At 36.0% G+C, this 17,619-nt stretch overlaps 1 protein-coding gene across 2 annotated transcripts in view; it reads right to left on the reverse strand.

The window, feature by feature from the left end:
* Positions 1 to 17,619, reverse strand: part of MYO6 (myosin VI) — a 147,199-nt gene that overhangs the window by 51,829 nt on the left and 77,751 nt on the right. For both annotated transcript variants that reach the window (XM_056108666.1, XM_056108660.1), the window contains exons 8-13: positions 16,863 to 16,960; positions 16,264 to 16,428; positions 10,994 to 11,074; positions 8,080 to 8,260; positions 4,960 to 5,104; positions 2,253 to 2,410 (exon numbers count right to left, since the gene is read on the reverse strand). In XM_056108666.1, coding sequence (XP_055964641.1) covers positions 2,253 to 2,410; positions 4,960 to 5,104; positions 8,080 to 8,260; positions 10,994 to 11,074; positions 16,264 to 16,428; positions 16,863 to 16,960 — 828 coding nt within the window. The remainder of the gene's footprint in view (positions 1 to 2,252; positions 2,411 to 4,959; positions 5,105 to 8,079; positions 8,261 to 10,993; positions 11,075 to 16,263; positions 16,429 to 16,862; positions 16,961 to 17,619) is intronic.

Consider the following 17,619-nt stretch of genomic DNA (forward strand, 5'->3'; position numbering starts at 1 on the left):
CCTGCACCCCACAGCTGCCACCATGCCAATGGTCCAACTCCTCTTCTTCATGATTATTCCCTTCAGAGACACCAAACGGACAAGATTCCCGGTAGACCAGTTTGCAGGCTAAGAACTCTGGGGTCTTCTTGGAGTGGGGGCGGGCAGCCTCTGCCAAACCGGTCCTTCTGGAAGCTTCGGCCACACCCTCATCCCACAGCCACTGCCCTGTAAACTCACTGGCCCAGTTCTACAGATCATAAAGTTTATTAGAGCGCTGCCACATTCTGTGGCCACGAAACACCACCAAATTCCACAGGACTGAGATCCCCGGCAGGAGCACGCCCAATTAGATGGGAAAGTTATAATATAGAAGCTAACTAAGCTCAATCAGCAAAAACAATACCACAGGAGGGTCAATTAGCAACAGACAGCTTAGGAAATCCTCAGACCAGGACTTAAAGACCCCACAGTGAGTCACAGCAATTTTCATAAATATTCTTTGACTGAAGGGTTTTTTGATAATTCCATTAGCCATTTAGTTGTAACAAGCAACACAGAATAAATGAGTTCGTGTTTCTAAGAAGGCATACTTGGGGGGAGGGGGAGAAAATGGGGACAATGTGAAAGACGGTCACTCTGGTGGTGAGACTGGTGTTGGAACACTGAATGCTCATCACAACTGTATTATAAACAACTTTTAGACCACAGTGCTTAAAGTGAAAACAAAAAAAAAACAGTGGTTAGAAATACTAAATAAATACTAAACAATAATTATTAAGTAATTAATAATACTAAATAACAAATAATATTAAGAGATTATATTAAGATTCCTATAGCTCTAAAACACTATGATTTCCTGATCTGCGTTCTGCTAAACTGGGTGGTATAGGGCAAGAAACTAACATTTGAAGACTTTGACATTTTATTTTATTTTTTTTTCTCTTAAACTTTTATTAGTGAAACACCGTGAGGTACAGTTGTAGACTTACAAATTTTTGTGCTTGGGTTTCAATTATACAATGATCAAACACCCATCCCTCCACCAGTGCCCATTCTCCACCACCACCAGTCCCAGTACCCCTCCCACCCCCCATCCCTCCATCCCACCCTGCCTCTGTGGCAGGGCATTCCCCCTTGTTCTCTCTCTCCTTTTGGGTGCTGTGGTTTGCAAAAGAGGCACTGAGTGGCAATCATGTTCAGTCTAGAGTCTACTTGCAGCATGCATCTCCCATCCTGGGAGGATCCTCCCAACACCCTTTATTTGGTGCTCCCTTCTCTATCTGAGCTGCCTTTTTCCCTAGCATGTGCAGCTGGACTTTGACATTTTAAATACTGATGCTTTTCTCTCCCTCTGAACAAAAGGTAATGATTTATCACAATATTTTTATGCATATATTAGATCAAAACAAGCATTTTGTCCCTCCCAAAATGCGGACACTCATACTTTCCCACAGAGGAGGAACTCGGCCACAATGCTAATAAAGCTCTACCTCATGGTGTTTCACTAATAAAAATTATTTAAAAAAAATATATCAAACCCCCCCAAAAAAAAATCAGATTTACTCTAAGACTTTCATAACCTGCCATTGAAACGGAGCAGAATTCAGACTTTTGTGAACCCACCCAATTCTAGCTGTACAGTTTTCTATCTGTTCTCAAGTACTTTATCTTAAAATCGTATTTTTTTAAGATTAAGTGGAAATAGCTGTGAATATTTAATACTAGTCATTTTATTTTTACCAAATAAATAAGATTTTCTATCAGCCTCTGAATGGTAATCTGGTAGTGATCCTAAGAAATTTCTGGCCAGTCCATGAGAAAGTACTGCGATTTAAATGCTGGATCTGAACCACCAGACTGGTTCTGGCCTTCAGGTATAAAAAAAGGCTGAAAACCATAGTGCTGCATCAACCTGTATTCAGCCCTATGCTGAAATCAATTGTTTTCAATGACGTAATTCTCTTTATTATTAGCAACTGAGACTTTACTTTCAGTGGGTTGTATTTAAGTGTATATAGACCTCTCCAAATTACAGTGTTGCAATCAACATCTTTTGATATTTTCGTGACCAAAACTGAAAAGTCTTTCCATTTTTTATCCTAACCATTACCTTTCTACTTAAGTCATATTATGAAATAAAATCCAAGTACAGACAGATAACTGAAAATACATCAGATAAAAGGAAATCAAGAGAAGGGTTTTTTTTTCAACGTGCATGAAGAGAATGGATGGAAAAAATATAACAAAGATTCACAAACAAAACTACTTACCAAAACCAGCAATATCGAGGACTCCAATAAAATAGGATGAGGCTTCAAATGGAAAGCACTGATTTACTCTGTTGACGACATGATCAAAAAGATGACTATAGACAGTCTTCGCCAAGGCATCACGAGCACTGTTTGCCTGCTCCACTTTCAGGGGTACTCTGTAAAAACAAATATTATAGCAATGAAAATTTACTTATAGTAATATAGTGTGAAACTAAACCAAACACCCAGATCAAAGTACATCTAAATGTATTCACAGTGGAGATCAAAATAGTTACAAAAGGTCATTTGTGAAGAGACACATAAAAATGAAACCTGAACTACAAGAGAAGAAACTAAGATTATATTTTTAAAATTGACTGTTGAGTAAAACATTTGTTCTTAGCTCAAAAACTCTACTGTGCACTTAAAACTACAAAATGTATATGAATTATATCACTGTCACTGTCCTCCCGTTGTTCATCAATTTGCTCGAGCGGGCACCAGTCACATCTCACAACAAATTGTGAGACTTCTTGTTACTGTTTTTGGTATACTGAATACATCATAGGGAGCTTGCCAGGCTTTGCCATGCAGGCGAGATACTCTCGGTAGCTTGCCTGGCTCTCCGAGAGGGGATGAATTATATCTAATTATTAAAATTTTATCTAAAAACTGCATTTCTGAAGTGCAGTGTAGCTTCAGAAAAAAAAATCTGTCACATATAAACAGTCAAGTAATGATTAACACAATCAGTTGCTATTTTCAGCACTATACAAAAGTCCCTCATTTATTTATTTAGGCTACTTGGGTCACACCCAATGATATCTAAAGGTTACTCCTAGCTCTGCATTCAGGATTACTCCTGGCAGTGCTTGGGGAACTACATGGAATATCAAGGATTGAACTCAGATGCATGTAAGGCAAATGCCCAACTTGCTATACTATCACTCCGGTACCAACCCTTTTTTTTTTCCCTTTATTTTATTTTATTTTTACAGTTGTAGATTTACAATTCTCTGTGCTTTGGTTTCAACCACACAATGATCAGATACCCATCCCTCCACCAGTGCCCATTTTCCACCACCATGGATAATATCCCTCCCACCCCCATCCCCCCATCCCCCCTGTCTCTGTGGCAGGGCAATCCCCTGTGTTCTCTCTCTCCTTTTGGGTGCCACGGTCTGCAAAAGAGGCATTGAGTGGCAAACATGTTCATCCAAAAATGGGGCAATGAAATGAACAGAAACTTTCTCAAAGAAGAAATCCGAATGGCAAAAAAGCACATGAGAAAATGCTCTACATCATTAATCATCAGGGAGATGCAGATCAAAACCACAATGAGATACCATCTCACACCTCAGAGACTGGCCCACATTCAAAAGAACAAAAGCTGGCGTGGATGTGGCGAGAAAGGGACACTCCTTCACTGTTGGTGGGAATGTCAACTGGTTCAGCCCTTCTGGAAAACAGTATGGACGATTCTCAAAAAATTAGAAATTGAGCTCCCATTTGACCCAGCAATACCACTCCTGGGAATATATCCCAGAGAGGCAAAAATGTATAGTCGAAGTGACATCTGCACTTGTTTGTTCATTGCAGCACTCTTTACAATAGCCAGAAACTGGAAGAAACCTGAATGCCCAAGAACAGATGACTGGTTAAAGAAACTTTGGTACATCTACACAATGGAGTACTATGTAGCTGTTAGAAAAGATGAAGTCATGAAATTTACATACAAGTGGTACAATATGGAAAGTATCATGCTAAGCGAAATGAGTCAGAAAGAGAGGGATAGACATAGAAAGATTGCATTCATCTGGGGGATTAAAGTAACAAAGTATGAGATTAATACCCAAGAATAGCTGAGATCAGCACCAGGAGGATTACTCCATAACTTAGAGGCCAGCCGGGTATCCAACCCTTTTTAAAGCTTATAAATTCCAAATCTGTACCCTGCAGTGTATCTTCAAGATATTATTACAAATGTTAAAGAAATAAGAGGCTATTTATTTGGTGGGTAACGTGTACAGAGCAGAATTTTTTGCATCCACAAACTCAAGACGTACAGAAATTTGATCAAGCACATTTTAAATAAGCAAGAATCATGTATAAAGATCAAATTTAAATATCAGTGTTCTCAAAACAGTTTTTCCCTGACATATCACAAGAAATTTTTTTTTCTTTTCTAAAGTTTTTTTGAAGGCAAAAGAATTGTGATGGGGGCTGGAGAGAAAGTATAGTGGGTAGGGTATTTGCCTTGCACATGGCCAACCGGGGTTTGATTCCTAGCATCCCATATTGTCCCATAGCAGTACAGGGAGTAATTCCTGAGTGCAGAGCCAGGAGTAACTCTTGTGCATTGCTGGGTGTGACCCAAAAGAGCAAAAAGAAAAAAATTGTGATTTACAAAGTATCTCGCCCGCACAGCAGAGCCTGGAGAGCTTCCTATGCCAGACACAGTAACAACAAAGTCTCCAATGGAGACGTTACTGGGCCTGCTCGAGCAAATCGATGATCAACGGGAGGGCCTTTACTTTACTTTACTTTACAAAGTTGTTGATAGTTGATTTTAGGCATATAATATTTCAACACCAATTCCACCACCAGTGTCAACTTCCCTCCGACAGTGTTCCCATATTCAGTCCCCACCCCCAACCCCTACCCTATCCCCATGTGTCAACTTGACAGGCACACAACACAGGGCAGCAATGAATTATGAACTTACTTTATAACTGTTCCTTTGGTGCCTCCTGCTGTGGTCAGCATGACTCTCGTGGTTAAACTTACACGAAGGTCATCTTGATCCAAGCCCAGTAATTCAGCACAATATTCCAGTGACTGAGCAGATTTATTCTTCAGATTACAACCACCTAACAAAAACGTTTTTTAAAATTCGAAATAAATATAATGTAAACTAGATTCTCAAAATTCACTTCTTACAAGACACACATAAAACTATGAAATAACAGACTATTTTATCACCTTTGGTAGACACTAATACTCAAAAGACCCTTGTCTGAGGCAGTCCAGATTAGGATGCTTTCAACCTCCTAATATTAACCTACCAATATTTCATTTTTTATAAACCTACAAAAATGTACTGATAGATTATAATCACAGTTAATAAAATACAGTATCTTATAATTTAGATTCACATGATTTCAAAAAACTTCAAAAAGGGGACCTGAATAGGTTAATAGGGTACTTGTTTCTCTGTGTGTGTGTGTGTGTGTGTGTGTGTGTGTGTATGTGTGTGTGTGTTGGGGGGATTGGGGTGTGTGTGTGTGCAAGCAATATATTCCTGTTACTTGGGATTAGGAGATGAAGATGAAGAGATCTCATACACAGTATACTACATAAAGACTAACCATTGCTATGGTTGACATTATTATCATTAATATTTTAAAGAATATAGAATTTGCTAATATTTTTAAAGATTAATGCATAAAAGTACATTGGGACAACTATATTAGGCCCTGGCTAGCTCACAGGAATAGACTGCATGGTTTACGTGTTGGAGGCCTTGCCTGAATCCCAGGCAAACCACAGTAAATGGCTCGTAAACACTGTCAGGTATGGTCAAAAAGAAGAAAAAGGCTAGAGTGGATAAAACTAGACAGTGTTGATGAGGGTGCAGAGAAACTGAGGTTTCTTACACCACTGATAAAAATATAACAACACTGAAAACAGTCTGAAAGTTCTTCAAAAGTTAAAACATAAGTTCCCAAATGACCAACAATTCCATTCCTAGTTACATAATGAAAATGTATATTAATTTTCTAAACTTCTTTATATTACAGAGAATCTCTGTAAGCTACCTTATTTTAAAATATTCTGGAACAAATGTGTATTCATTCATTATGTTTTCAAAATAAAATTTCAAATCCCCTCAGAAAAACGGATTAAAAATCTTTATTCACAGTGAGAACATAATTGCTTTTGGTGGTGGGTGGGGCTGACCCACACTGGGATTTGTTCAGGAGCTACTCCTGGCTTTGTACTCTGGAATATACCCTGGTGGTACTTAGGGACCATATGTGGTACTAGGGATTCAAACAGGAGTTAGCCACAGGGCTCTCTGGCCCTTTTCATTTTCATTTTAAATAGAGCAATTTTAAATTCTGTTTTATTCATTGTAAACACAAAGCTTACAGGTCCAGAGTGATAAGACAGCAGGTTGGATGCTTGCCTTACGCCTGCCTGAGCCGGGTACAATCCCCAACACCCCATATGGTCCCCCCCAACCCTGCCAGGAGTGAGAGCAGAGCCAGAGGTAAGCCCTAAATACCACCAGATGTGGCCCAAAAACCAAAAACAGAATGAACAATATTCACAGTGTGTCAGATGTTGAGTATCTGAACATAACCATTTTACAAACATTTAAGTGACTTATTCCTCTTTATAACATGAGGTAAGGAATGTTATTGTCCACAGTTTACAGTTGTGTAGAAACAAGATCTAAGGAGGAAAATTAAGTCCCTGGCAGCACCCAGTGAAGCAGGATGGCTCAAGAGCACTTGTCTGACACACTGCCTTATGAGGCTTTAAGTCTGAGAGTCACTTTGGATGCCTATGACTGAAGCAGAAGCCTGTACAGTGGTTGGGGCACACGCTACCTGGGTTACATCTCAGAACCACAGGGTCCTGTGGGAACAGCCAAGTGGAGCACCACATCCTAGAAACGTAAACCTACTTGAGCTGCCAGTCTGGTGGGCCAAGAACTGAAGAGGGAGCCCCCCCAGATCTCCTGAGTACAGCTGGTGTGGGGAGACCCTCCAACAGAAAAAAATATAGAATGTCTATTTCAATCTGTTCACTGCAGACCATGGCTCTAAGGCAGGTTCAGTGTCTGATGGCACAGACAGACAGGTATCACGAGTACCTCGTCAGACAAGACTAGTACCCAGCTCTCACATTCACAAACTCACTAATATTCATATTACTTCCTTTCTGCCAAGTTCCACTTTTCTTAAATGGTGATAATAGTCCTTAAATCATCTTTATTAATGTTTAAAAAGTTATTTGTATGATGCATGTGACAAAATACAGTGCATGAGGGGTCTTGCACATAGCAGACACATTTCTGAATGTTGTTTTAACTTCAAATGCGTTTTCATGAATAATTTCTTCATTTTACTTTTTTTATAAGCCAACTCTCAGAGTTTCTGAGATCTGAGCTAAAATCCTTGACATTGAAGACTATATAAAATGATGCTATTAAAACAAAAAAAAACTCATTGTTGGCAATTTTATGCCATAAAGGGCCTTATTTTAGGTTTTATAGACATATAGTCTCTATCCTGGGCTGGGAGCGATAGCACAGTGGTAGGGCGTTTGCCTTGTGTGCAACCACCCCGGCCGAGCGGGATTCGATTCCTCCACCCCTCTAGAGAGCCTGGCAAGCTACTGAGAGCATCTCGCTTGCATGCAAAGCCTGGCAAGCTACCCGTGATGTATTCAATATGCCAAACACAGTAACAAGTCTCAAAATGGAGACGTTACTGGGCCCGCTTGAGCAAATTGATGAACGGGAGGACAATGACAGTGACAGTGAGAGTCTCTATCCCAACTGATCAACAAAAAATCCTAATAGTCACTTTTTATTAATCAAAAAATGAGTGGTTTACTCTCTCAAAACAGAGCTCATCATAATCGGTAACGGCAACTTCTCTATCTTGCAAGAGTCACACGTAAAACAGGATGTTCCCAAATTTCAGGGTATTATCGCACTTGTACTAAATAAGATTCAGTTTGTATTTGATAATTAAATGAAAGAACTTCTATTTATATTCCTTGTTGAAGCAAATCAAAGTGAAACAAAACCAAGAAACAAAAAGAAATAAACCTGAGGTGCTGCCGGCTTCCTCAAAATCAATATTTCCAAGGTGCAGAACTCCAGCCACTACACGGAACAGATCAAGCTTTTCTTCATCACCCAAACCAATCTTTTTCATGGCTGTACACATTCTAATAAAATCTCCGTGGTCATCTAACAGAGGATCTTTCAAGGAACCTGCCTTAAGATACTACAAGACAAGAAGACCTTTAAAGTGATCTTTGTAGTATTTAAGTATACCAAGCCACCTACACAAAGTCTATTAATGCACTACATAGCATGCAAAAAAAAATTGCCAATGGAAAAACTTTAATATTCTAACACATTCAAAAACTGGGCTAAATGGCACAGAATCTCTCTGACTTTCTTTCTACTACACATAATCTACAATGATCTCAATAAAAAGTACAATGAAAAATACAGTAAAATATTTTCTGATTAAATTCCAAGTTAAGGTAATAATGATGCTATAATACTAGGATATTAGATAAAATTTCAAATATAGGGGGAAATGGATTATCATTGGCTGAAATGAATAAATTGAATCCATAAATCAAAAACAACCAAGAAAAAAATAATTTAAATTTGTCATTATATTCCTTTGGGTAAATTGCTTTAATTGAATCAAGATTCAAAGTAATAATTAGTAAAAAAAAAACAACAAAACCTAAAAGCAATTTTTCATTGCCTATGAATTATTTTTTAAGCCTTTATTTCTGTAAATATATAAACTTTACTTATGTGGAAATACAGCTTTCTGTGTAAGCAAGCATGAGAAAATGTATTAGTTTCCTTACTACAGTAACTTATGAAATGACTGAAAATACTTCAGCAAAAATAAGGCAAAAAATTTGCTTTATCTTCTAAAAAAAATAAATTCCACCTAAAGTATTCATCTGTTACAATTAAAATAAATTCATTAAATGGGAAGAATTAATCAGGCCTGCAGAAACTATAAATTTAAAAGTTACTGGATAAAAGAAAAGAGTTTGATTAAAAATTTTCCAGAACTTGGGAATCAGTAAGTAAAATTCAACATTAGGCCACAGTGTATCAGAATTAACTGGCCGTTACAGACACCTTTATGAGAGGATTTACCTGTCTTTATTCCCCCAAAATTGTCAATTGTGTCCCAACTAAAATTATGATTTGTTTTACCACACGATTCTTTAAAATGTTCAATTATGCTTGTGTGAAAGTTCTGGAAAATGTCTAAAGAGATGTAATTTTCTTCTTAAAATAAGCCAACAATCACATGCAGCCAAAACTTGCAGAAAATGCATGTCATGCAGAATTTTTAGTCTTGTAATTTTTAGCCTCGGTTAATCCATTTATCATTCTAATCCAATATTAATGAACATACTGCTATTATGGCAGACTAAAAATACTGCATTCTTCTAAATTGACACATAGCTAAAAGACACTCCAATGGGAACTATGCAAAGGATTCTAATTAGTCAAAATGATCACCTCATCCTCCTGATAAGGACACAAAAAGCAATTTAAACATATTAATCCATTGTTCACTTACATAGTTTTACATATGCACTCAATAACATAAACAAGATTCCTGGCTAGGTATGTTAGCTCTATAATCAGAAAAAAATACGTTTATTTTCTTCATAGAGAGTACCAAAAATACACGTTTCTCTTGGGAGAATAAAATCTAATGTATTTTCCTCTCCATGATTTTCACGAGATTCCAAAAGTGACATCTAATATCTTCCTTTGGGACGGCAGCAATGTCTCACTAGGATACATATCTGTTATCTTACTGGAGAAAACACAACTTTTATATTTCGATGATGTCTTATAATAAATATTAATGCTGCTTTGTAAAGTCTCATCCATTATCTAATGCAAAGTTTATGGTTTATAATTTAGATATTTGTATTGAAGATGATAAGTGTTAGCCTCAAAAAATATTAACTGTAGGCTCATCGATTTAAGTATTCAAAATAATGATAATTTTACTTGTTTTCTGTTCTTTTCTAATAATGTATTAGACACATAATTCATCTCATCCATTTTGAAGCAATCAAGAGATATGGCTCACAAATCAGGAACATTAAAAACTGTAGTAACAATTATTCAATTAACAGGTATTTAGTAAAATTAATAGAAAATAAGAATTAGTATCTATCATCCTGACATAGTATTTTTAATCTAAGTTCCTAAGGAAAATGCAAATTTATACAATGAATAATTAAAATACATGTTAAAATTTTTTAAATTATTACATATTACATATTTTAATATCTTTTAAATAACAGTTAATAGAACTATCTGTCATTATTCTTAGAAATCTAATAATTTGAAGAGCGACAAAGAAATTTACCATAATATAGAAATGTGATAAAGTCTAAGGTTTTTATTTGCTTGTTTTTCAGTTTGGGGGCTATACTCAGTGTTATTTAAAGGCTATTTTTAGTGCTCAAGGGTCATTCCCTTGAGCAGAATCCAGGGTTCACCCAAGAAAAGCACACCACCCCTTGGAGTCAGCTGCCAGTTCTAGAACTTTGATGACTTTAAAGACAAGCACAATACATTAAGAATCATTCCCACAAAAGCTTCCTCTATTTCTTGTCTCTATCTTTAAGTAGACAACAGATTATAAAAGATGTATTAAACTTCATCCCTTTGAGAATAAATTTCTAAAATCCTAGCAAAAGAATAATTCTTAGATCATTTGATAACTTTACGTTGGCAAAAACAAGAAGAAAGCAGTGCGCTTAAGTCTCACCAAGAACTTGAACCTATTGATTCTACAGAAACCAACAAAAGTAGTCAAGTGTTACTGTAAGAGATGAGTAGCATTTTAAAGTCTAAGCCTTCAAGTAATAAATCTTATTTGATCTCCAAAATCTTGCATCTTTGACATGATTTTTTATATTAAAGAGTTTAATTTTAAAAAATACTATACCTCAGGACTTTTCCGGTTCTGTAAAATCTGCTTGTCAGTTTCTTTGTTAGCAAAGTATCTAGTGCAGCCTCGATTTAAATACTATGACAGAGAAATTCAAATGCAATTAGCAAAAACAATCTATGAGAAAACAATACAAAAGCAAAAATATAATTTATCAAAAATACTAAACTTAAAAAGACATTAAAACCTTAATTTCTAAAAATTATGTATCATTCAATTAATTAAAATTGGCATTGTATGTTTTTTAGAATTTTTCTTTTTTATTAGAGATAGAGTTGACATTTATCATTAGTTTCAAGTGTACAACATGATTTCATAGGTACTGCAAAGTGATCACAATAAATGTAGTTACTTAATTCATCCCAACATGCAGTTACAATTTTTGTTGTGGATACTATGTACTATAGACATTTACTCCTACTATTTAAACAAGTTATATTAAAACCCTAATTCCTGAAAGTAGGTGAAATTATTAACATAAAAATCAATACCACAAATATTTTCCTATTTAAATCTTATTCTCAACTATCTAGTTAAAATAGACTTATTTAAAATTAAGCATATTTAAAAGTACTTATTTAAAATATAATTTAAATAAAACTACCTTCCTACAAAATAAATACATAATACAAAATAAGAATCTACATATTTTGATTTAATATTTTCAATTGTTTTCTTCATTTAAAAATTCTTACAATCAGTTCTTCAAAATATGACTTCTATATTTTTACTGATAACACATCATATATAAAGCATATAACTTATTTCATAAATTGTCAAACATCAATTTCAACTTTTATCTCAATGTTATTCTTTGCTGCCCAGAATCTTTGAAAGGCTAATTTGTCTTCCAAATATGAACAAGAGAAACAGTTGAGAAGAAAATATTACATAGAACTCAAATACAATCTATTACTCATATTTCAAAAAGTATGGGGGAGGGAATCGGAAAGAAAGCACAATGCGACAGGTCAGTAAATTTTCTAAACATCTCAACTTCTTTTAAATCACTTCAATATTTCACTCACTATATCATGGCATGAATTCTAAGCTCAAGCACTGATTAATCATACAAGTATTAAGCACGGCACTGTAGCACTGTCCTCCCATTGTTCATTGATTTGCTCAAGCGGGCACCAGTCACGTGTCCATTGTGAGACTTTTATTAAGAAAAAGGTTTATTCAATTTTCAGTGATTTGAAGATACATTAATGTTTCACATGATGGATGCATCTTTCCCATTCCATCATAATGAGACATTAAAAGACAATTAAAATCAAAAAATAAACTGCAAATATGTTTCACTTTCTTTCCCATAATCTTTGGGGGGAAAATATAAAAGACGAAGGAGCAATAACACTGCAAGCATTTTCAAAGGGCATTTTCAAAAAGAACGATTTTACTTTGTAACAGTAACTTTAGACATAAATAACAAAAAAAGAAATGTTTTCTTTGCTAGCAGAATTTTTATCATGCTGCCAACAGCTACTTTGTCAAATAGTTGGTTTGTAGGTGGGTGGACCTATAATTAAACCTAAGAAAAACACTTGTTTCTTCTAATATTTTTCTATTACTAGAAAGCTCCTATCTATTTGTGCCATCCATTCCCATCCTACCCAACCTTCTATTTATATTAAAGATTTCTGCATGACTGTAATGAGCGCTTTTATAAAACATGTAGAAATGTTTGAGGTTTGGGGCTCCAGAGTTAGTACGACCACCAAGGATCAGGCCTGACATACGCCTGACCCAGATTCAATTCTGAGTATCTTGGGTACACTTCTGTAGGCCCCGAAAACTGCTGGGGTGGCTGGGTAATCCCCAGAACCACAGGGTGCCAGTATCATCCTTACACCCTTGCTTTGTATCTCCAGCCCACCTGAAGGCTCCAAGCCTCCAAGCACAACTTGGGGGTCCTCAACAAAATATAAATAAAATCGAAAATATTCCAATTTTTTGAATAACACAAGCTTTTAACTATATGTGCAGTTAATGTGAATGTTTTCGGATAAGATACAGCTCTGGAGTACTCTGTAGCTGTTAGAAAAGATGAAGTCATGAAATTTACATACAAGTGGTACTACATGAAAAGTATCATGTTAAGTGAAATGAGTCAGAAAGAGAGGGATAGACATAGAAAGACTGCATTCATCTGGGGAACATAAAGTAACAAAAGAGGAGACTAGCACCCAAGAGTGGTCGGGATTAGTACCAGGAGGTTTGCTCCATGGCTTGGAGGCCAGCCACACATGCTAGGGGAAAAGGCAGCTCAGATAGAGAAGGGAGCACCAAATAAAGGGTGTTGGGAGGATCCTCCCAGGATGGGAGAAGCATGCTGAAAGTAGACTATAGACCAAACATGATTGCCACTCAATGCTTCTCTTGCAAACCACAACACCCAAGAGGAGAGAGAGAACAAAAGGGAATGGCCCTGCCACAGAGGCAGGGTGGGATGGGGGGATGGGGGGATGGGGGGGATGGGAGGGATACTGGGATCCGTGGTGGTGGGAAATGGGCACTGGTGGAGGGATGGGTGTTTGATCATTGTATAACTGAAACCCAAGCACAAAAATTTGTAAGTCTACAACTGTACCTCATGGTGTCTCACTAATAAAAATTTTAAAAAAAAAATACAGCTCTATAATTTTCACATACTAATTTGAATATAATGACAAAAGTTTTTGTTGTTGTTTTGAGGCCACTCCTCACAAGCGCTTGAAGGCTACGTCCACCTTTGTGCTCATGGGGAGCTAATGGTGATGCTCGGGGGATTCTGCAGGGTGCAAAGAATATGTTCAGATCTGCTGAGTCCTCTCTGGACCCACAAAATAAATAAAGAAACAAATAAATTTAAGAGTTTACCCTACTGGAGGGTTCTCCTCTGTCTTTACAACCATATCTATAAATTATCCCAGGCACTTAAACTGAACTACGGAAAAACATAACACTATTGTCTCTTCCTTCAAGTAACTTTAAGATAGAATCACTCGGGAACAGAGATACAGTGGTGTAAGGATACTCCACTCACTGTAAGTGCAGTATCCAAGATCACAGATGTATTTGGGTGAAATGTAATGCTATTCCCTGGTCCCTCTAGTAAAAGGACCTATGTAAGAGGATGCAGACCTCCCCACTGAACTACAAAGGCAGGAAACTCTGAGCTGATAAAAAAATTTTCAGTAGTTGCTCTCTTACGATTCCTAGCACTGTGTCAGAAAAAGACTGTGCAACATGACACACACAGTATCCTATGCACTCAAGTTTCCAAGGAAAAACAGATGGTCTAGTAAGATAAGACTAGTTACATCCCTTTATCATTAACTCACTGTTTAAAAAAAAAAGTCACAATACTAAATTTTACATTACTCAGAGTATCTTAGAAACATGCCTCTATTCTTTTATGATAATAGAGGTAATTCACTTTAAATTCCATTTGGGGAGTTCAAGAGAAGATTGACCACTTTCAAAATTTTTTTTTAAAAAAACAATTCAGTTTTTAAGTATTCAAAACACTTTAAAGGTCAAAATTTTCCAAATACACATCAAAACTAACTGCTTGAAGTAGCAAACAGAAGCGTCTATAAAAGTAAACACACAAAGTGTGCATAATTGTAATGTGCAAACACATAGAGTGTTAACTATATCACACATACAGTCTTTAACTATAACACAATTTTAACGGCACACACCTGAACCCTGTCCATTCTCCCATATATCCTACATACAGATGCTATTGTTTAACTGAGAATTTGTAAATTATGCTATCTCCCCCACTCACTACCCTTTGAAACTTCATGTAAATTAGAAATAATTCTAATTACAGTCCCTCCTCTGCTTCCTTTCTGGGTCAACAACTTTTTATCTGCTTATCCCCCTTTGACTTCAAAGTTTGGATCCTAGAATATACTTTCGATATTGTGCAAATCATTTTCAACAATCTCATCTGCTCACTGTGGAGAGTAAACATCACCAAGTACTCTGATACCTGACAAACCTCTCTCTCTTTTCAGCCTAATGCTCAGGTTATTACACTCAACCATTCTCCAAACAGCCACACTTACATGACTCATCCCCTCCAAAACACAACTCATCCTATATTCCATAAACCTTCTATCTAGCTCAAATAATGGTATTTATGTCCACCGAGTTACCCTGTGGTAAATTAAGAGAAATCATCTTAGATTCTTCATTCTCTACCTCAGTCTTATAATATGACCTCCAAATGTTCCACATACCTTCTCCTCTGAAACCCAACTACTGCTACCCAAATTCAGGTACTAAATAACTGTTACACAAACTATAGTTATGTTTTTAACCACTGTACCAACAACTTCAACTTCTATTCATTTGATCACTCCTTAAAACCATTCTCCATGTTAAAGCCAGAAGTATCAAACTAGTTTTCTAGTTAGAGCCCTTCAGCAGCTCTTTATTCATCACATAAAGACAAATTATCCTAACTTCCCACTGCTTCCTGTTTTACCATTTGTTTCTTGCCTTTACTAGTTCATTATTCTGTGACTACCAAGAATACAGCTATCCCTCACCATCTGAGAATGAAATATTCCCATTTGATATAACTCAAATAATACCAAATACAACTGTACAATTTAGCAGATTATTTTGGGGTCTAGAATCGACTCAAAAATAGCTTCCCACATTTACTAATGTTAATAAAATTCCTAGCTGCCCCCCCAAATAAAAACCCTTATCAAATATAAATGTCTTTCTTCTGACTGTGAACGAAGGGTACATCCTTTGTCTTTCTCTAGGTGTCCTGAACTTTCCCAAAGTCCTCAGGCTACCCCTGCATAAGTAAATCACTCTATTTTCAACACACTGAATCCAATGTGTTCTTAGAAAAATCTAAGCCACTCAGGAGGAAAACCTGTGTCTCACTGATCTGTTTAACACTGGGAAAATGTCTGGCACCCAATGAGCAATCAATAAGTATTTGGTGTTTAATACACTTTAAAAGATTGCCATGGTGCCTTTATGTTAATTTAGTGATCAAAATTTAAAGCTAATATTAAAGAACTATTGTAAGTTTAAATTGATAGTGGATTTAATATATATTTTACCTGTATTATAATGTATCTTCTCCTACACTATTTCATATAACTCAGCAGTAAACCTCAATAGACCTTTATTTAGAACAGCAATTGTTCTATCCTTGATTGAAAGTCATACAGAACTAAAATCAAGTTCCAGAACTAAAAGAAATTCAAATTACAAAAGTTGTGAAAAGCTGCTTTCATTTCACCTACCCGAAAATTATCTGGGGAGCTCAAATGAAGTTTTTCCCTAATATCTTCAGAAGCACCTGCACACAACCTATAGAAGATGTGATAATTTCTTTCCTCTTTGCCTTGAACACAGATCCTAGATTTCTCGAGAAGATAATGGGATACAAATCCTCCGACAACTGAACTCTAGGAAACAAAACAGAGAGAAAATGCAGTGTTACATTTAGGGTACATTGTTACTGGGTTTGGGAATATCGGTCAGTGTCATCTAGGGCTTGATTAATATGTATGAGGCTCAGTGATTCCCCAGCACCACAAAGAAAAGTACAATGCTACATTTAAGGTCTAAACATAATATAAAAATGCTAAATTATTTATATTTTGCAATAAACATTTATCAAAGAGGTTGCTCTATTAATTAAATAAAAGGGGGAATCTTTATTTCAGATACTCTCTGAAGCTTAAGAGTATCTTGAGGTGATGGTAAACACCTAAACATTTCCCTAAACATCAGAAGTAATAGAAAGTTAACAGAACTACCAGAAGTTTCATCAAATACTGAACCAATTTTATAAAGACTCTTGTATTTTTCAACAACACTTCCCAAAGATTCCACCTACCTTTTCGTTGAAATGTATTTCTACAAATTTTCCAAATCGACTGCTATTATTGTTTCGAACCGTTTTTGCATTTCCAAAGGCTTCTAGGAGTGGGTTAGCTAATGAGAAATAAACGCGAATATTTCAGAAAACATGGCATAAATAATAATTACAAGATATATATTGTTTCCATTTGGTTTTTTTTTAAATTCTCAAAAACACTGAAAAAAAAGACTTAGAGAATTCCACATTCTGTCAAATCTTGCAAATATTTATGATCAGTTCCTTATAAATTCAGGCTCATTGTGTTCAGGCTCTAAAAACTGCAGGAGATTTTAAAAAAAAAAAACTTACTTTAAAAATATATGAAGATATACAACTGTACCTCATGGTGTCTCACTAATAAAAATTTTTTTAAAAAAATAAAAATATATAAAGATAATATAAATGTTTTTCAAGAAACAAGATTTTTAAATCATCACCAACTTACAAAATGTCTAACTCAACTTTTAGAAGTAACTTCAAAAAAAAAAGTAACTTCTAGGGCTGGAGCAATAGTAAAACAGTTGGGGTGCTTGTCTTGCACGCGGCCAACCCAGGTTCCGTCCACAGCATCCCATATGGTCCTCTGAGCACCACCAGGTGTAATCCCTGAGCAAAGAGCCAGGAGTAAGCTCTGTACATCGCTTGATGTGGCTCCCCTCAAAAAAAAATTTTTTTAAAACCCAAAAAGGTTACTTTCTAAAAAAAAATTTTTTTTTTTTTGCTTTTTGGGTCA

Source organism: Sorex fumeus, unplaced genomic scaffold, assembly GCF_029834395.1.
Source record: "Sorex fumeus unplaced genomic scaffold, SorFum_2.1 ptg000008l, whole genome shotgun sequence".
Classification (NCBI taxonomy): domain Eukaryota; kingdom Metazoa; phylum Chordata; class Mammalia; order Eulipotyphla; family Soricidae; genus Sorex; species Sorex fumeus.